The 21,167-nt window shown below is 40.4% G+C and overlaps 1 protein-coding gene across 2 annotated transcripts; it reads right to left on the reverse strand.

Moving 5' to 3' along the window:
- Positions 1-1,190: 1,190 nt before the first annotated feature.
- gpcpd1 (glycerophosphocholine phosphodiesterase 1) lies at positions 1,191-18,088 on the reverse strand. Of its 2 annotated transcripts, XM_071522255.1 has the most exons (21): positions 18,023-18,088; positions 16,318-16,459; positions 15,938-16,026; positions 15,297-15,387; positions 15,049-15,133; positions 13,581-13,656; positions 12,525-12,566; positions 12,060-12,183; positions 11,475-11,742; positions 11,066-11,228; positions 10,700-10,829; positions 9,064-9,118; positions 8,870-8,962; positions 8,360-8,437; positions 7,528-7,567; positions 7,134-7,192; positions 6,821-6,886; positions 6,198-6,334; positions 5,745-5,880; positions 5,400-5,560; positions 1,191-3,024 (listed from the first exon to the last, which is right to left on the reverse strand). In XM_071522255.1, exons 3-21 carry the CDS (start codon positions 15,984-15,986, stop codon positions 2,826-2,828), a joined length of 2,052 nt encoding a protein of 683 aa, XP_071378356.1. In that variant the 5' UTR covers positions 15,987-16,026; positions 16,318-16,459; positions 18,023-18,088; the 3' UTR covers positions 1,191-2,825. The 2 variants fall into 2 exon arrangements, with proteins under 2 accessions (XP_071378356.1, XP_071378355.1); XM_071522254.1 differs by lacking the exon at positions 18,023-18,088 and having other exon boundaries at positions 16,318-16,667.
- Positions 18,089-21,167: the final 3,079 nt, after the last annotated feature.

Consider the following 21,167-nt stretch of genomic DNA (forward strand, 5'->3'; position numbering starts at 1 on the left):
TTTTCTTAAACTGCTGCTTTTTGTTTAGATTGGTGGTTGTTTGCCTTTATGATAGTCACAGAGTGGAGGTCAAAGTTTAGTTTTTATTTACTACTATAACATTGCAGAGAATGCCTTTGACCCCACCACTTGAAACTTGAAAATATTTGTTCACATTGTACTGATTGCACATAATACAGCTAGAACATAAACAATGTTTCGTTGTTCAGCAGTTAAGGCATTGCTGACAGAAATCAAACTTCTGGTGTGAGCTGGATAGTGACAATTGTGGGAAGCTTTATAAGGCTTCATGGCTGTAACTGTGTGTTAATGTGCAGTTCAAAAACCACTGGCTGTGTTTGTGTTAAATCCAGTGACCCCAATGACTCCATTTTCATACCAGTTAACCCCACATGGAGTCCCAAGAGCCTGTTGTAACCCAAACCAAAGGGGCAATATGCATCTTGTAATTTTAAATTCTCATGAGTAATCTAATATGCAGTTCATGATCTAGTTTTGTATGAACATTTGATTTATACTTTAACAATACAGGACATAAAGAAATAAGATCAGTTTCAAGGTTCACTCTGATAGATAGATGATCCATTACTCAAGATTGTCATCCTGAGATAATGAAGAAAACCCATACCATCATTAGTGCCTACTATTACAACTACTGTTATCTCTCTTGAGTGTTTGGCTGTTATATAATTCATGATTAATTGTTCTGAGAAGTGATGAAGTCAGGTTTGTCCACCTGCGCACGTTGGCATATCATGACCAAACCTGCAGTGCCAGCAGCACATGGATGGCATGTCTGGGTACTTTGCAGGGTAAAGCTAACAGGGTGGAGATGCTATCAAGTTGTTGTTATGCCTTTAACATAACCTTACTAATTCCATTATGGACAAATATGTGAACGGTAACATAGAAAACATCATGACAAGCCAATAAAATCTCAAATTAGATTTTTAGAGTTAGCTCACAGAGAATGTGGTTTGAATGGGAATCTATAAGCAGGGATTGATTGTGTTATCGTCACCTAGCCCTAAAGAAAGAAACCACATCTCATTAACTACAACCATCCAGCTATGCAAAAGCTAATCAAACTGTATCACTTGACAAACAAGACTTGTGGCCTGCAGCAAAACAAAATGGATACAAAAACCTTTTAGTCTTTGTGAGAGGGGAAAAAAGCCACAGACAAAATGTGCAAATAGAAGCTTTATTTTAATTTATCTTCACCTTTTGTAATCTTCATTCTTCTGTCCAGACATGGCACTATTACTCGCACACTGGATTCATTCAGCCAATTATTCATACATACAGAGCATGCATGACTCAAACATTAGGTTTTGTAATTAGAGATTTCATAATAAACAGAAGTATACATACAGTACACGGATGGACTTCCTCTGCTGTATTCAAAATGCAGTAGTAGCATTGCATTATCCTGATGAACCATATTACCACTGAAATGGTGGATTATTTCCAGTGCAAATTTGAACAAAAAATGATTTTGCCATACAGTAAATATAACTTAAAGTATGGGTATTGTGAAGCGAAATCGGAAAGCATTTGTTCTTTCTATACAGGAAAGAAATAGCTTGGTCTATTGTGATAAATGATAGTGAGGTACTAGTGAGATCCAAACAAGCAGCAGTAAAACAGAAACTGAAATGATTTTCCCCCCTAAGGCTGTAGGATATAAATGTCACGCTTTGTCACAAATAAAGCATTCTTCAGCTTTTCATCAAATAACGTAGATAATTAGAAATCGTTAAGAATTAAATATATCCTTTACAAGAGCAGAGCTACAATAGCTTTGAATTCCTAACAGTGAATCAAGTTGGAGTTTATAGGTGCCGAAAGCAAGATGAACTAGTTTTAACAGTCCATTCAGGAAGTCATTAACAAGATACTATCAATCAGTGTCTTATTAGATCTAAGCACCTTAGAAGTGCTGTAGTCCAGCCACCAAGAGGTGAGCATTCATTAATGGCAACATGCACGGTCATTCTAATGTACAGCTGATTGAATTATATGTGTATTAAGCTCCATTTCCTTAAAGAAAACCTAACCCACAGCAAAGGATGTGATGGATATTGTCCTGAATGATTTTGTTCTTATTATTACACCAATATAGTAACTATTATCCATTGCTATTTGAGTACAACGAAAATAACACTGTTAAAGTATTGGCTATATGCAAAAAAAAAACCCCAAAAAACCTGAAAGACTGAAAAATAGCAGTTTATGATATCCTTTACTATACAATCTGCATGTAACCCTATGTGTCGTGTATACCTGGAAAATTTCATATGCGTTACATTTTAGCACTTTGGGTATGAACAGATGCCACATATTGGCTATACAAACATTCTTCCATTCTTAGTTTGACATTATTTCATAATTATGAAGACCTCTGAATCCTATCCTTATCCCTAAAGAGGCCTTCTGTTGTCCATCAACGTCACACTTAAAAAAAAAAAAAACACAGCACAAACATTTACATGGCAGACTTGACGTTGTTTTGGCAAAGTGTCCCACTTCTTTCTCGGAAAAAATAAACAGCTGTGAGGACATTGGACTGCGTTCAAAATGTGTAAATGAGTGCAGAGTGGAGTGGAGGCCGGTTCAAGCGCAGTCACGACTGACCATGTGTGAAAGGACGAAGAAGTGGCAGAATAATCATTCCTCGCTCAAATCTTAGCCGATATATACACGCAACCCTAAACTCTCATTTATGACCAATTGCATGCTTATTTTACCATCCCATTCCCACCTCAGTCCTCTTCAATGTGGATGTGCAGTGAGGGCCGTAGGAAGGTAGGTTTCTGGGATATTTAGGAGGAGCTGAGGCCAGAATCGGACTCGGCGCTGCCAGCACGGGCCTTGGAGGCAGTGCAGGGGGCCGAGGAGCAGGGGATGGAGTAGCAGGAACAGGCGCAGCTCTTCAGCGTCTCCTCCGTGATCACTTCCTGCAGGGAGTGTTGCTCCTCTACCTTGAAGATGTTGGGCTGCTCTCCTAGGTCCTCACAGATTCTGCAGGCACAGGAGGAGGAAAGCTCATCAGTCATCAGGTCAGTCACAATGGGATATATATCGATATCTCAGGGTTAATCTTTAAATTCTGTCAGTCATTCTCTATGCCACAGTGCAAAAGACCAAAGTGTTAACCAGCAGATTTCTTGTGATGCAACATTACATTGTAGAAAATAACAGTTACTCAAAGCTACAAGTAAGTATCACCGCACAGTACAGTGGAACACAATCTCACTATTACTACTACTAAGCTACAAAAACAATACTTCAAAGTTGTCAATTAATTTTGAACAGATTTTGACATGTTTTTATGTCAGATAAGCTAAACACAAAATGACAGAATCTAAATATGACAAGACATAAAAAACTCTCCAGGTCTACTCCAAAGTAACTAATTAATGAAGGGGAAATGTTTCAATAAAATGGCACCAAACTCATTTCTTCATGCATCCATGTTTGTGAATGGCAACTGCAATATGTCCACTAGCTGCTAGCAATCATATTGGCTTATTTGTTAAAAAAATAAATAAATAAATGAAATAGCAGTACAAGCAGATCCTCCACAAACTCAAGAGGAGCAAATAAAGTTAAAGTTCAATAACTTTATTTGTACCCGGTGGGGCAATTGGTTATGCAGCAGTGGGACGCATACATTTAGCACACATAAAACACAGGGCACATAAATACAGCAATAGACCAAAAGACCTAAATACACCGTAAAAATACACAGTCAATTAAAAAGACAACGTTATGCAGACAACTACCTTTTCCTCCTAGAGTTAAGGAGGGAGACGGCAGAGGGTATGAAGGAGTGTTTGTATCTGTTGGTTTTAGCTAGTGGAGGTCTGAGGAGGGTACCAGATGGCAGAAACTAAAGGAAGATGCACTTTGGCATCTCAACAAGATACTAAAACGCGAATAGCTCTACATATGAGGCTGAAATGCAGGCTTCCCTAGGATCCAGGTGTTATTTGAGACAATCCATCCTTTTCACTTTCATTAAGAATGTTTGAAAGTTGCACAAGGTGAGTGTGCTTGGTTGAAAAGGTAGTTTTGCGCTGTGAAACTTGCACATACATCAGCACATACTGTATATCGGCCAGTAATTAAGATTCAAGATGCAGTTAAAAAATGTAGATGTAAATACACATCTTGCAGTTCATACAGAAGCCGTTATTTCAAGTAAGACTTGTCTCATGCGCTACTCAAGCCACTCAGTCTTGGTGCCTCTTCTTCAAAATGAAGCTTAACAAGCATAGGATAAGATGCTTTGTATAGCATTCTCAAAACAATATACAGGCATGAATAAGGAAGGGACCTTTATCAACGAGGGAAACTATCCTAAAAAATGATAGACAGGGCAGTTGACCAATCAAATCATTTTTAGTACAATCCAACTATTGTGAAAGTCTCAGCAGATAACCAACAATAATTTCTATTGAAACTATTCTTCTAGAGGGAGAATGTAAAGTACTGTAGAATTAAGGAGTAGGACGTTTGAGAAGTCAACCGTCTTGCACCATTTTCAAGGAACACTATTCTGTTCCTGCTGCATATTAACAAGTGAGATGTGGGCTTTCAGGCATTATTTGAGGAGAGAACCAAAAACCATCCAAGGGGTGGGGAGTGAGTAAATCAACAAAACACAACGAGGAACCAGAAAGACATTACGGGCATCTGGAGAGCTTGAGTCAAAATTTGGCACCAAGCATTCACAAATTCTGAAAGAAAGAGGCACAGTTACGACAACACCCTAGAGATGTCAAATCTCGTAATTTGAGATGCTGAGCGAAGTTACACCTGGAATCAGCAGGGACTTAAGGGATAGAATCTGGGGCAAGATGCCTATGGCCTATTTTCTGTGGGGGGCTGTAAAGATGTGGGCCACAGTTCAAACATAAATATAGCGCAAGTGTCACAGTATGAGGAAACAGGAAGAAGGCTGAACAAACAGGGCTTGCTGACCATGTAGCTTCAGTCAGCTTCAGGCCCTGTCATTTAGTTACCCTAGCGTGACAATGTGAGTGCACTAATCAGCTTGATGAAAGCCCTGTTAAATACCCCGGGGTGTAGCTGATGGACAACACCCAAGCACACAGTGTTGCTTAATAGGTGGAGACTGCTGCAAAACAGAAGTCCGGGCAGGTGTATCAACACATAACACTAAAGGGACGAGGCTGTACATGTTCAACTGGATGTTTCACCTTCGACTGGAGTAGTAGTTCTAGCCAGACAACACAGCCTTACAATGACCCTTAACATCGGCTGTATATACCGTGTTTATGTCTCTTATTAGTATTCCACACTAAAAGATGTGATGTGGTCTTGTGGGCCTACATGGCAGGCACAGATGTGCGTGTTGAGTTTTGACCTACCTATCATAGATGAGCCCATCGATACCCTGCTCTCTCAGCTTCCTCCTGTTCTCGTGGTCGTTGTTGTCGTCTCCCCAGCTGAACACCACCAGGCCTTTAGACTGGGCCTCCCTGATGTAGTTGAGGTTCTTCAGCAGCTCCTCGGTGTGGCCACTGATTCCCTGGAGGGGCAGCAGAGGAGGTCCAGTCAGCGAGGAGAAAGACAGAGTTTGGTTTAGTTTGGTTCACACAGTTCCAGTTGAGACAAAACATTTTTACACATTCACAAATGTTGATGTACAAGTACCAGTGTAAGTCTTGCGGACACATTATGACAGATATTTGACTCCATACACTACTGCTCACCAAGATGTTTTCGCTCTGGGCAAAGCTCATGGCGATCTGAGTGGTCTGGCAGCGGATGTCCATGAGCTCGGGGTAGGTGTCCGAGATGCCCTGGGTCAGGAACAGGATAGGGTACTTGTTCTGCTTCTGACGCACCCTGAGGGAGGAAAGATGGCCCTCAAGAACTGCTGGAGAGCACGCTATCTATAATCTTATCCTGGGGACACAGCGCCTGTTGTCTGGCTAAATTGGACAAACAGAATCCTATAGGCTAAGAACCATCTCACCATTTTCCGTTTTGAGATGAGTCATGTTTTGTCACATTATAATCTAAACCGACTGAAGCTGCAAATGCAAGCTGGCACATTTTCATGTAAGGTTATCGTTTTTTCTGAATAGCATGCAATTTCCACAGTGTTATCTAATCTTAGAAGCACTTGATGTATAGTATCCTCAGTGGCCAAATGTGCTTACATGGTGCAGATATCTGGATCGAAGCAGGAGAAGACGATGCGTCTTTTGCCGGCTTTCTGCAGAACGCAGGACAGGATGATGTCGAGGAAGGTATTCATGTTGAAGTAGGATGACAGGTTGCCCTCCCATGATCCATCCTGTCAATAGCAACAACAACAGCTTATTTTGAAGTGTGGCTCAAAGGGCTTTACAGTGGACAGATATACTCAAAAATCTAAAAAGTGGACAGTGGATGAGAACAAAAAAGCTGAATGCACAAAAAAAATGTTTTGTCATCATGTCAGTGACTCACAAATAGACACACATTTTACTATGGACCCCCCCATTTGCTAAGCTTTTATCCCAGAGGCACCCATTACAAGATATTTTTGTTATTAGATAGGATCTAGTACAGAATATAAGAAATAACTGTCTATGCTGTCTATATGGAGAAACAACTGTGAGACAATTAAACATATGACTAAAAGAATTATTGTCATACGTTCTTTCACTCTGAGTGAATAAAAATAGTGAAATTATACTATTCCTTATTCTACTGGAGACCCCCCCTGAACCCCACTTTAGGAACAAATGATATAGCAACTACCATTATCCCTTTTTTCCCGCTGACTGACAATACCCACCTTCATCTGGCAGATCCATTTTAGCTCAATGTTGAAGCCCACATGCTCAGGAACAGCTTGGAAGATCTATAGAAGAGACATGAAGGACGCTATTCATTTATTTTACTCTGGCATGACAGTAGACCGTGAGGAGTAATCCAAGAGGAGGAGAAGTAAGTGAAATTTAACAGGAACTTGTGATCTTAGGCCAGACATGACCATCAAACAGACCAGGGATAGGAGTGGAGGGTTCCTGTTTTTTAATGGTTATTTAATAAGGAATGTTTGGAGGAATATTAAGCTATTTAATAATGATCACCATGAAGTTATTTACCTGTGAGAGTGAGGGAAAAGGCTGATGCTCATCAATTTCCTCTTCATCTTCCAGCAGATCTGAACAAAAAACAACCCAGATGACCCAGGACATTACTCACACACATTACTCACAAACTATCAACTGGCCTACTTATACATTCAGAGCCACTTTACAGTGATGCAATGTGGAGACATACAAAGCGATGTTTCATCACAATCAAGACTTGGATTTGTGCCAATCTTTTGATGTACAGTCTGTATGAGCACATATGCAACAAGACTAGAATGAATGAAAGCACCACCTGCAATAAGGGCGCATTGCCTTATAACATGTCAATATCAATTTTAAACTTAAACTTTACTTAATCTTAATTCTTGGGCAGACAGTGACAAAGTGAAAAACAGTGATGTACCTTTGTGATCGTTTCCTTTCATGGCAGTAGCATGGGCCAGCTGTGTAACAAAACAAACCATACATCATCCACTTCATAGTCAACAACTGATAACAGTAAGACATATTCTGTTACTCATTAGATCACTGAAGAGGCTCATAGGGCAAGTTTAAAAACACTGAGTAGTCTACTGTGTTTCCCTGTAATTTGTTTTTAGCAGATGGGTGGGGTTTGATTTGGGTTCCATGTCATTCATGTGTCAGTCCCAGCTCTCGTTACTGTGCTGGTTGCAGTGCCACATTTGTACTTTTTGGATATTTTATCATTATAAAATTCTTAACTCCAACCATCTGCATTCTGCTAATTTGTACTTTGGGGGGAAATTGGACTAAAGCTATGATGTTTTGTCCAGTCCCTCAACAACTACTGTAGTTGGCACTACAGTACAGACACTAATCCCTTAATTGCTCCAGTAAGCTGATCAGTGGCTGATGGTAGACGAGTGTGGTTGTACTTCCCAGGTAGCTCCCAGCTGTGTTTAACTGTGAGTGTGAAGGAGGGTACAGCCAAAAAAACAGCTTGCATGCTCAGTCAACTTTCCCTAGATAAATAATGGCTAGAAAGTTTTGTTCATTTTGTTTTTATATTCATCTGGAAGTAAAAAAAATGTTTTGCTGTGAAACCACTGATAAATGGAAGTAGGGGAAGCACTCATGTGACTGAAGACCATGAAGCCAGATTCAGTGCCTTTAAAAGCCACCAAGCACTAACCAAGCTCCAAGACAGATGTACTGTATGTTAGTCACTGTTTAGTCACACTGACATGCAGTTTTAACCAGCACAGGCTTTTTACCTTCAGAAGCTGAAGCTGATCAAATGTCAAGTCTTTGACTGGCACCTCAATAAGCTCCAGAGAAGTCTTGTCGTTTTTCTGCCAAGGCAGAGAGAGAGAGAATTATATTGACTGTTTTTCAGCCGTTTCTGTCAAGATCTGACACTCTCACAGGGACAAACGTCCAGTGCAGCGTACATTGGCTGTAATAGGAAAACATAAAACATGGCTATGTTGTGGTCTATTACTGCAAGGGGAATTCTACAAGAACATAAAAAACCTTTCCTATTAACTAAAAGAGCATTTCATCATGCAGTAGAGCAAATTACTTTGTGTGACATACATACATGCTGACCATTTTTCTAAACAGAATCAAGCCATGCTCAATTGATTTACTCAACAGAAATGCCCACAAACCAGTATAAAACCTCTGATCCCATTATACGGACTTGTAGAGCTTTGATTTCTTTTTTTAATGATGATGATTTCTTTTTTAATGCCCAGCATCAAGTACAACAGGCCTGTATTTACCTTCTTGGTGGATATGCAGCAGGTCAGATCATGGTATACGATGGGAATGGCATCCTTGGAGAGGTGAACATCAAACTCTACATAGGCAGCACCCTACAGGCACACAAACGCAACACCATGAATAAACAAAGTAATGAGATAGGGAAACGTGAGCATCATTAATTATTCATGCCTGTATCATCTGGTTAACTTACATGTTTGGCAGCACTTTTGAATGAGGCTATGGTGTTCTCCCTGACTTTGTGGTGCCTGTAAAATACAAAGATATATATATATATCAATATTGCATAGATGCCAATTAACAAAAACACAAGACAACAGATGTAAGACGGATGTTGCATTTCTGAATATATACCTGAAAACACACGTGACTGTGAGCGTGAGAGACAGGGCATGCGTGTTCAGAGTAGGGTTGGGTATCGTTTGGATTTTAACGATTCTGATTCCGATTCCGATTCTGCTTATCGATTCCGGTTCTTAACGATTCTTGATTACGATTCTTTGAGGGGCAGGGTCAAAACAGGTCACATGCTTATTTCACAGACATTTTTTTTTTTTTTAAATATGACTTTACACAAGTCATATTCAGAAACTTCATTAAAAAAAACAAAGACCCGGGTATTTTTCAAAGTCTTTGTAAGTCTTTGTCACTCAGACTCCGGTATGAAGAAAGGTATGTATGTTGTCTGTCTCTGGAGCTGTATGTGTGTGCGTACAGTTCAATCCTACCGCACTTGAAGTAGGTGTGGAATACGTGTTCCTTAGTTCACAATCTTCTTACTGCAGGCAACAGGTTCTGTATCTTGTGGGCTGGGCTCGCCATCCAGTGCTGGATTAGTTCAGAGAGCTAATACCTTTAGTAAAAACTCTATTGCAGCTAGCGGACTTTTAGATCGCTAACGCTTTTAGCATAACTCAATGGAGTTGAACATAGCGAAAATTAGCATCACGGCTAGCGGACTTTTAGATCGCTAACGCTTTTAGCATAACTAGACTAAACTGCATAACTAAGAAACAGGAAACTTATTCTTCTTCTTCATTGGTTTTACTGGCGGACTACAAACCAAAGGTGCATGCCGCCACCACGGAAAGTGAAACTAGCGCGAGTGAAATCTGTTTAGGAACCGATAAGCAGAATCGAAATTAAAATGTCTTAATGATTCCTTTGGAATCGGAATTTTGGAACCGGTTCTCGATGCCCAACCCTAGTTCAGTGTATGGCTCATTTACGAAATACATGTGTGTCTTTATCTGTGTGTACACGGGCATGTTGAGGTGTGTCTGAAATTTTATAACAGTAGTTAATAGGTGGTAGGCAAACTGACTGATTGCACAACACACCATATATGAGAACAGATGTTGATAACACATTCCGGATTGAGATGTAATGTGTTGATAGTGGTCCTTTGCTTCAAGATTCAATACAACGTGTTGTTGTTGCGGTTTTTTTGTTTAAATTTCGGTGACATCGTTGGTGATAAGCGGCCATTGCTGTTGTGTTTTTGTACTGCACTTCCCAGAGATCCCTACACAATCAGACAGTGCAGCCAGTACCGTGAAGTCTTTTTCCTTGGATTTTCTGTTGATGGGGTTTGAGTTTGTGTGGGTAGTGTTCTTTCTTTACAACAGCAAATGTAAAAACTGTAATGAACCAGATACAGGTTGTACTGGTTTAACACAAATGTGTTATATCAAAACATACCTCTATTCATATGAAAATGTTACTAATTATTACTTCAAGTCGTCAATTAACTGAATCTAACAATCTATTTTACATTTTTGTTCGCCATGTTTGAGCTTTCAGACATGGACTGTCTGTATATGTCTCACTTGGCTGCGTGTGTGCTGCCAGCTCCTCGGTGGCCCACATCCAGAGCGCTCCTCTTCCTCCAGTACTTGGTGAAGGAGGTGCTCATGTCACACTGCTGATCCCTGATAGGCCGGATGACCAGGTAGTCCACTAGAACAGAGTAACAAAGTTGGTGAACAGGTTTGTACATGTTGAGTCACATGTTTTTTAGATTTAGAAACTGGTATGCAAAGAGAGGCTTTCAGGTCTCAGGTTACAGGTTGTGCAGCTCCTTTCCTTTCACCTGCAGTCAGATAGCGTGACCAGCTTACTGTCCTACACTGTAGGGCAAGTGCTGTGGTTGAAAAAAACATCTTTGCAGGAATGTTAAGTTAACCAAAACTCACCTCTGACTTTCCCGATGGTCTGTCTGGAATTTCGTCCCATGATAGGAAGTGTGACCACTCCAGTGTCATTGCCACTCTCCACAAAGTTGGAGGAGAGGAGGCAAGCTGTGCCCACATGTCCTGAATGAGCGTCGCCCTGCACTACGTGCTCACCCAGGTCTTCCTGCAAACAGAGATGTGAGATTAGTACAATGCTGATAAAATGCACCTAGCTAAATCTAATCTTGATGTCTGTTTTGTCTTTGCTTATTCACATTTTTTTCCAACCCAGTGAACTGATACCAAAGATAAGATAAGACAAAACTGAACCTTTAGTTATCAGTCAAGAGTCCTCCAGCATATCTTAAGGACAATTTGGTTATTTTGGATTACTGGTTCATCAGAGCGAATATATTCCCATCAGTACTACCTCAAAGAACTCGAAGGTGAGCTCCAGGTTGTCTGGGTCCATGGTGTGGATGCTGTACTCCGTCCACTGGGAAGGCTCCAGGGCGTACCCACACTCAGGCTGGGAGTGGCGCGACTTGTAGCCGCTGCCACTGATCATACTGATCTCCAGAGTGGTGGTCATCTTGTGCCAGGATGAAGGGCTGAGCTCCTTTTCCTCTTCCTCTTCCTCCTCCTCTTCCTCCTCCTCCTCCTCCTCCTCCTCAATGCCCTCTAATGTCAGCTTGATCCTGGAGAGAGAAGTAAGTGAGCTACATGTTATGGACAGACTGATAGATATACAGATAAATAAAATACATATAAAAATATATACATAAATACTTAAGAGGTCATCTATACTATTCAGGGAACCAGTATCTATTCAGAACCAGTATCTATTCAGGGGACTACGGATGAAAACTAGCCGTTTAACTAGCAGTTTAATTTAGATTTCCAGATACACTTCAGGTAATAGCACCGCAGTAATGCTCCAGTAATCTGTCTCATGTCCCTTTCAAGTGTGACTTTCACCAAGTGGTGTTATATTCCATCTGGGTGTCTGTCCTACCTGAAGCGAGACTTCTTGTATTTCTTCTTAGTGATGGACACCGGAGACTTCTTGGAATAGTGCAGACGCAGGCGAATCTCTGTCTGGCACGTCAGCCACCCAGAGTCTACACAGTTCACCCCATCTGTAGAGAGGAAGGACACACACAGGAAGAATTTGATGAGAATTTCAACACACTATGTCTCCCATGACCGCTAACCACAGAACTGGTTGCAGAGACAACAAGGAGACAGGCTATCAGTGTTTGTTCTGTTATAGAGTGATCTCGAAAACGCAGCAGTCCAGAATAGGGGAAATGTCTACAATGTATTCTGTGGGGATTTCAATTTCCCAGGGGGATCAAGCCATTTAAAGGAACTTCATTTTTACAGTATTACTCATCTCATCGGGTTTTTACTCAAGCCACAGTAAGTTAAAGACTTCCTTAATGTATTGAGCGATGATAATAGTTTAAGTTTAACTTACTGTGGATTCCAAACTGTCCATCATCAATATTCAGGTGCAACTCTGCAATAAAGCAAAAAGGCATTAGGAGGATGATAGAAGAATCTCATCCATACAACAACTAAAACTGAGGATAGATCAAAACAGAGCATTTTCAGCGCACAATTATCTAATGATAACGTCAAAGAAATTCTCCCTGTCCCAATTTGGCCTAAAACTTGACTGAACTCGTCAAACCAGATGCCAAACTTAAGCACTCACTGGTTTGCTCTGAATTTGATTTGCCTCCCGAATTTCAAGACAGTTGATGGAAATTCATCACAAATTTAATTTCATTAAATGATCAACTACATCTCTAAGTTGATCACATCATTAAAGCTAATTTAACAGGTGGTTAATAACACTTATTCAAACTCAAACAAATGCCTCTGGATATAATACAGAAATGAACCTCGTGTTTGCAACAAATTTCAATTCTACTGGGAAAAGGAAGTGTTTTCATTGGGATTTGCTAGAAGAAAAAATATCAGGGATAGGGTGACAGGCCAGGGTGACAAAGGACAACAAGCAGGGTGGGGACATGGGTGCACCAAATGTTTTGTCTGAGGTAGGCCAACACAATGGTGTTTCTACTAGAGGGATCTACAGTATCTGGTTCTAGCATCTACTACAGTGTTTCCTCTATGGCTGTAGAGTATTCCAGCTTTAACTGTAAAGCTTTATCTCTGCCCCCCTGCCTCAGCAAAAGCATGTAAACACAGAGTTATACAAGGAGCTCCAGAGGCTAGAAAGACAAAAGGCATCTGAGGAGATGAGGAAACACTGCAGTCAGGAGCAGGTATGTTAACCTGACTCAGAAGTTGCCCGTGACAACAGATTTAAGATCAAATTAGCCTATCCCCAAAATACCAACCTTCTTCTTCAGTGGGATAAGCAAGATCTGACCCTGCATCAGTGGTGAGGGGCAACTTCTACTCACAGTGCTACAATAGGGGGCATGGGAGCTCTACAGGGCTTTTACTGTACGGCACACTTCACCAAACGCAACCAAACCGCTGTTTTCTGGTGTTTCTATACCTGTGGGGCTCATCGTGCGGGGCTGCTGATGGGTCTCCCACATATTGACTATCACTTGACAGGGACCACCTGCACTCTGAAATTCCAATGTTGAGTACAAGTGTTAGGGCTTTCAGATCAGATACAGCAAACTCGTTTCCAGTCTGGTCTCAAAGCTGCCCTTGGAGTGTGAGAAAGGAATTAAAGCTAGTATAGTCACCAATCCCCAGCTAGGGCAGTCAGCCACCATGGGTTGAAATCTGAAAAGCGGATTTGTTAGTGAAGAAAAAAAGAGTTTGGGGTCACTGCTTCAGTTAGACAATAAGTTGCTCTTTATAAATCTGTGTAGTAGTGATGTTACTAACTATAGCAACAATTTATTTTACAATTACATAGTAATAGAGTTTACACGCATAAAAAAATTGTACCCCCACTGTTCAAGTCTAAAACTATGTAAGAACAAAGTCAATATTGTATCATGTAACTGGTTTACAGCATATTGCCGCTACAGTTTTATTCCAGAGGCATTAGAGCAACTTCAATTTCAAGTGTGACTCAAAAATGTATAAATGATATACAAAGGTGGAAAATGGGTACTGCTCCAACCTGGCATCAACTATTAAAGGCAAGGCATTGGCAAGTTTTGGCTTGCATGCCCTAGGTTGTTTAAAGGACTAGGCCTCTTACAAAAAGTACAGTACAAACACATGAGGAATGAGAAGTCAGTAAGCCTCCTGCTCTCAAACAATGTGGGCTACACCCTTAAAATAAAAGCAAAAACAAACAAAACGACTGAAACTTGGCAAAGTCTCCACATCCTCAGGCAACACTAGAAGAGCGCTAGCTATTACTAGACAGTCTGACACTCTCTGTCTCTTTTTTTCCAGGAAAATTCTCTCCCTAGTATGTTTGTGTGTATCTTGGCTATGCTGGCTGGCTCAGCAACATGTGAACGGCTCACGTGCTCAGATTAGAGCGAGCCAGCTGGCAGCGTGCCAACGCCTGGGGTTATGTCTAAGAGGATAAACACAGATGTGGGGAAAGTGATACAAAGAGCATGTGAGTGTTCCTAGCTTTAAGTGTGGCATATATAATGCTCTGTAATGCTTTCTTCCAAAGTCACTGGACACACTTTGGTCATAGTAAGTTCATGCTTGCTTTATACAGAATCTACAAAGCAAACAGGATAGCAAAACCATTTCATTCTCTTCCTGCTGGTGAGCTGTAAAATCACATCAATCGACAGAGTACAAATATCTCAAATCAAACATCACATGCATCAATACTTTAGAAGGCAAAAATGACTCTAACAGCATCACACAATCAGGTTTAACAATGTCTATCTTTTAAACAAATAATAATACAGCTGTGATAAGTGTGCGTTTTGACAAAGATTAGCCATGTAATCAAGTTGAAGGCTACATACAACTTGACTTGGCTGTATACTGTGAGGCTACACCGATATACTGACAGCAGACTCTCAGCTCACCTTCGACTCGAGGAAGAAGCCTTTGAAATAGCGGTACTTTGAAACAGCTCCTCTAGGCACTGTGATGGTCTTGGTCCACATATTGCTATCAAGGGAAACAACATGCACATTGTTATTTTATAAAAGAGAAATAAACAGAAAAAGTAGGTTTCCCACAGTATGTAACCTGTTGGAGATAAACAAACATGGTCATATTTTTAAGAGCAAGCTGTTACTGAATCAGGTAATAAGAATAATGTTTAACCTACCCATCATCGCCAACAGGCTGTAAGGTCACGGCTCTTTGATGACACCAGCTTCCTAGGGTCTCACAGCTACCAACCACTGCAATCACCTCACCTAGAAATGTTCACAAATCGTTACCTCTTCACCAAAATAAAAAATATAACAGAAATTCATAATGATCACTCTAATTTCCAAATCACAAAACTCTGCTTTCTTCTTAAAACACGTTTGAGACGCCTTTCTAAACAAGGAATTGTTGTGTGTACTGTGTAGTGTCCCGAATCAAAGGGCATGTGTTAAACGTTTCAAAACTTGCTTGTATGCAAATCCTAAACATTAGCATCCCAACCTCCAACTTTTTTTTCTCTACGCACTGAAGACCTAATTGTGTAGAAAAACCTGTGTGCATATGCATCACAATTCGTATGACGATTGCAACATTCAGAGATAAATGCGATATGATCTTCTGGCAATACTGTCACAAATCAGTACAAAAAACAAACATACTGTAGGCCTATGTCTTTCCACAACAAAACATATCACAAGATGACACAATGAAGCATTTAACTGGCGGCTTCAAAGTCTAGCCTATGTTAGAGATCATCTGGAGGTTTCAGCGCCTTTATCTTATGTTGTGTCTAAAGTCCAAGGTCAGCAGCCATACCTGGGGATGTGTCTCCTCTGACTGCCAAAGTCACCTGAGTAGTCTCCATGGTTCATACAGAGTATGGGAAAAGCCACAGCACAAACAAGCTGGAAGCACAACAGAACACTCTTATCTCATGCAGTGACTATCAACAACACAATATACTGTAAGATAAACGACCTAAACAATACTGAGATTATCCTACTGAGCCAACTTCAGCTACAGGCTGTTTAGAGCTCTGAAGAGAAGTGACAGCCTGATGGTTGGTGGACTAAGATGCTGTTGAATCTCACCACTGGCACAAACATTCAAAACAGTTGGAACAGAGACTACCATTACAAAAGCAAATCATTCTAACGTAATGCAAACTAATCGTATACGTTAAAGGCTTTGTTTACCTTTTTGGTTTTGGTGGTCTTAGCAGCCTTGGAGATGGAGGATTCTCAACGAAGCCCGTTTAACGTTAGTTATCCCGCTGAGAGGCATCGTTCAGAGTGAAAACAACACTGACAAGTCGGTCCAATGCTAGCCATTGTTGTCCTGCAATCAAACAGGGAACCGATATATCAGGCCTACCGTTAGCTAAATGAACAAAAATATAGTTTTTGATGCAAAAATCTCTCCTGGCTTCTTAAGATAAGACTGTCAGAAAGCGGTGATGATAGCCACCTTACCCTAACAAGAGTATGTTAAACGACCGGCATATTTCAGTTCTGACAAAGGCCGGCGGCCAAACTGCCTCGCTACCTTCATACACTACTGTCAAGCCAATCAGAATAAAAAATATAACTTCCGGTCTCAACCTTCAAAATAAAACTCCCATGAAGGAACGTGTTTCAATGTTTTGTGAGTAATACTAGGTACAGAATTGTGGAAATAAAGAATGTATTTAAGGATGAATCTGTAGCAAATTAAAATACAACTGCTTTTCATAGCCTATACTAATAGCCATAAAAGCCTATGCAACATAGGTATGCCAAAAATATGCAAAGAAATTATCAAGCACATCTCACACCAAGCAATTTGGAACAGTGTCTATCTTATAAATAGTACTCGCTTAGTAAGTTTGGTGTTTGACAATTTGTGGACGTTGACATATGCTATGGCAAGCTTGGGGCATTTCATTACTAGCTTGTGACTTCACACCAACTTGCCACTGCTGAGGGTTTAATTCAATTTTTTTTAGATAGTAGACATTCTTCAAGTTTTCTGCCATTTTTTTTGTTTAAGTCAACACATATATTTAGCCTTAAATTGACCATGTACATTTGTAGCCCCAAGAATCAAATAGTCTGGCTAGGACCAGGAAATGTAACAAAATGTATTTTCTTTCATCAGAAAATATCATGCAACATAATACAATCCTCAATACAAGTATGTATTTAACATGTACAGTTCCATTCACTACATTTGTATGATTATTTAGATACAATTTTGTTATTCTGTGTACCCCAAAACTTGCATGAGTGACAAATTTTACACTTTTATTTTGAAGCCTCATTTCCTGTGTTCTGTCTCCCTCTCTGGGTGGCTGTACGTAACTGGTTCATACCGCCCTGCTCCGGTTCTGCTGCCAGCAAACTATTTCTATGTTGCCTTGATGAACTGTCGGAAACATCACGACTACGAGTTGAGCGAACATGACGAACCAACAAGCATTACTGGGAAAGTCGCAATTTTCCATGACATTCGAGTTAATTAGATATTAGGCACGGAGAGCGTGAAAATCGTGTCACTATATGATGGTAAAATTGATGTAACGTTATGTATGTTAGTTACACTGTTTCTCCTCTTCGTTCTGTCACTGAAGCACAAAGTAGCTCTGTGCCACACAATTTATAAAGTAAAACAGCTACAAATAACTATTTTTTTATTAGGTCCATTTTGTTTTTATTACCGACTAAGTTGCATATGTGTGTGCGTCTAGTCGTATTTACGACTACCAATCTCGGAAGTAGGAGTTTACGAGTAGAGCATGAACGCAGCATCAGCTAGCTTGCTGACCTTAGCTACCCAAACGAACGTTAGCTTACGAAGACGTACGATAAATATACATAACAATGTATGGTAACAAGGTGATAACTGAAATCAATATACTGTTACCTGAAATCGATTTACTGATACACCAGCTGAGGAAATTCGGCTTGTTTTGAAGCTGCGATAGGCGTGACCACAGGATGGAGGAGGAGTGTGAAGTTGTTTACATTGACGTCAAGATGCACACACAGAAAGAAAGAAAGAAAAACATCTTTTTCATTGACATGCTCAAAATATATCGCCAAATTCACATAAAATACAGTGACCTCTATAGAATGACCTCGCCTACGAAAGCTATAAATGACATCATTGAAATGTGAATATTTTGATATGGTAAATGCTATGGTTTACGCTGATGGGTTACCAAATGACCCTCCTAGCACAAGTAACTTCCTCCAGAAGATTTGATTTGAATTTTTGTTCAATTGTTACTATTCATCTGTCAGTGTCTATAATACCTGAATTAATACACAAGGCTATATTCTTTTTGCCAAGATATGAACTTGATAGACAGACAGACAGACTGACAATTTAGTCAGATTCAATAAAATTTGCAAATGAGGATCTTTTTCATGATAAAACATGTATTTCTGGAACTTGCATTCTTTGACCTCAGGTCATGATAGCCTAATTATAATAATTTTGTGAGTGAGGGAAGTTAGGCATGCAGACTGTAGGCATTTGTTCACACATAAGAATTCAGTGACCTTGTTGTGTGACATAACCTCTGACCATATTTACATGGGAAAAAATGGAGCCACCCTGAAGCAACAAAAGAATGACCCCTGAATGAATCATGGAAGTATTGTATTATCGGTCTGAACCTCTTACACAACTGGGGTTGGATGTGAGAGGGATCACAGGGGAAACTGTTACATCAGACAGAGAGTGAAAGGGAGGGAGACAAGATTATTTTTTATGCAGACTCAACCAAATTTTAGCCTGTAGCCCCCTCCAGTGTTCAAATGAAAATAACACAGCATGCCATAGAGAAGGGAGGAGGCAAAAAATAGATGAGAGGATAAAATAGTACCAATGGCACTTCCCAATAAAACATACTGTCGGGATATAAGCGTCTTCATATATTCATAAAAACACAATCCCTCCTCTTTGGCATGCATTAGGCCTATTGTCCAACACCAATATCTATGACGAAACACATTGCAAATCCTACATGTAGCACAGAGGGAAATCTTTTGATGAATCAGGGATTATAGAGTCCCTCTGTGTGGTATTTGTCTTGGAAGAGGCAGACACCGCAGAGAACTGATGAGTGCAATGAGAATTTTCATTTTTAGCTGAACTGTTCCTTTAAGTGGGCTGTCTTCATCTGTGTCTGTTCTTTTTAATGAACACCGTTGGGACTCCACTGTAATGAGTCAGGGGCAGGGCTCAGGGAGGGAGAGAGATATTCATCTGACCTGGCAAAACGCTCTGTAGCATTGCTGCAAAACTGTTTGATTCTGTTTTTTCGGAGAGAGCTGAGTTGGGCTGCTACAGTGCATGAACAGGTCTGTAACACTGGATTAATGCCCAGCAGTTACTGATGTGGCATGAGACAGGAGGGGGGGGGGGGGGGGGAGAGAGGGATGGCGGGAGAGCGAGGACTTGATGAAAGAGGGAGAGAAACAGAGAAACCATGATGAGTGGAGAGGCTGCAGCATTATGAATATTTAAGGTTCTTTCTCAGAGCCAAGAAGTAGTCTCATTACAGATCACGTCTACCAAACAGTTACAACTTTACAGCCTACCCAGTTTATCGTTAACTGTGTGTGTGTTTGTGTGTCATTGTCCACGTGTGTCTATCATAGTATAGTTTTCAATCATCCTTCAATATACAGTCATTTCAAATTTGGCAGACTGCTGTCTCTGAAGGCTCTGTGGGCTTTACTAAAATTAGTTGTTTTATGTAGCGGAAATCCTCTGAGGTTGGAGCAAAATTACCCCTGTTGTATTTGATGCTAAAACGGATGGTAAAACAGAACAAAAATTGTGCCACTGCAGTAGATCGTGATAAACTATTAGAACTATTATTGTCAGCAGCACTGATGATCAAATACGAGATACCGTAGCTTTGGCATTTATCTTCAGAGCCTGTGAAATCCAGGACACTGTTTAATAGAAATCTGTTAACAAGTCAAGCATATGTCATAAATTCAGCTAATTTAATTGATGTTGGTTCAGCAAGTTATTAATTTGCCAAGGCGCATTGGTAAAGAGCACCTTCACTCCATCTCTCTGTCACTGCAGAAACAGCAGCAGAAAGCCCTTGGCATTCTGCTAAAAACATGACATCACCCTAAAACAAGTGAAAATATTGACATTTCAAATCAACCGATAACATCAGGGGTTAAGGTTGTTGTATAACAACAACAAGGAGGCCATTAGTATTCTATATGCATGATGTAACTCACTAGGCTGGAAGTCTGCTACATTTCTCTCTTCATCATCCAAATTGTCTGAGGCGCTGGCCAAGAAAGGTAAAATCCACCACTTTAATTTCAAGGTTTGAGGACACAGATGCAGTATCCATCTGACTGGGGGTGGGGACAGTGAAACAAGACCCAAGTCTTTGCCTGGGATGTTGACCACGCAACATCCAGCACTTCAGTACTGCAGCTTCAGCAGCTTCAGCCAGAATCAGAGTCAGAATCAGAATTCGTTTTATTGACCAAGTTAGTTTGCATATACAAGGAATCCACTTTGGTGGGTTGCTCCCATAGGTCACATTATTCATAAAAGAACACATAATTATAAAAAAAATAAAGTAGAAACGTAAAGTAATTTAAGGAATAGGTCTCCTTTTTGAGCGAGTATAGCTATATAACGAAAGTAGCATATGAAAATATTAAGTAATTAACTGATTACACTGATGGGAAGCTGTTGAAGTTATAGAGAAAAAAAAACAAGGGACCCCATCACTTCTTCCATTCACAATGCCAACATACTTTTGATACAAAATAGCAGATAATATAAGATTTACCTTGCTACCCAAGTACTTTCTAAACAATAGATCTTTAACCTACCAATGAAACTAAAGGGTGGTTTAGCGAACTGGATGAAATGGAGTCACTGCCAGAATTTCCTTGGCCATGTGGGCTTATGAGCCAGTTTCACCATAGCCTGGGAAGTGGTGCCCATATTTTTCACTGGGGTTCAGGCCAGGAATGCAACAGCACCAGGCACTTCAGCAGTTGCTTCTAAAGTGGCA

This window comes from Centroberyx affinis, unplaced genomic scaffold (assembly GCF_046629955.1).
Source record: "Centroberyx affinis isolate AG114_WGS23_722 - 3 ecotype Tasmania unplaced genomic scaffold, CSIRO-AGI_Caff_v1 ptg000969l_1, whole genome shotgun sequence".
Classification (NCBI taxonomy): Eukaryota; Metazoa; Chordata; class Actinopteri; order Beryciformes; family Berycidae; genus Centroberyx; species Centroberyx affinis.

Excerpts from the sequence above, each read along its gene's own strand:
- gpcpd1 (XM_071522255.1), bottom strand. The coding sequence starts at position 15,986 with ATGGAGACTACTCAGGTGACTTTGGCAGTCAGAGGAGACACATCCCCA. Across the intron at positions 8,963-9,063 it reads TCAAAAGTGCTGCCAAACAT|GGTGCTGCCTATGTAGAGTT; the intron begins GTAAGTTAACCA and ends GTGTGCCTGTAG. Across the intron at positions 5,561-5,744 it reads CCCAGAGCGAAAACATCTTG|GGAATCAGTGGCCACACCGA; the intron begins GTGAGCAGTAGT and ends CTGCCCCTCCAG.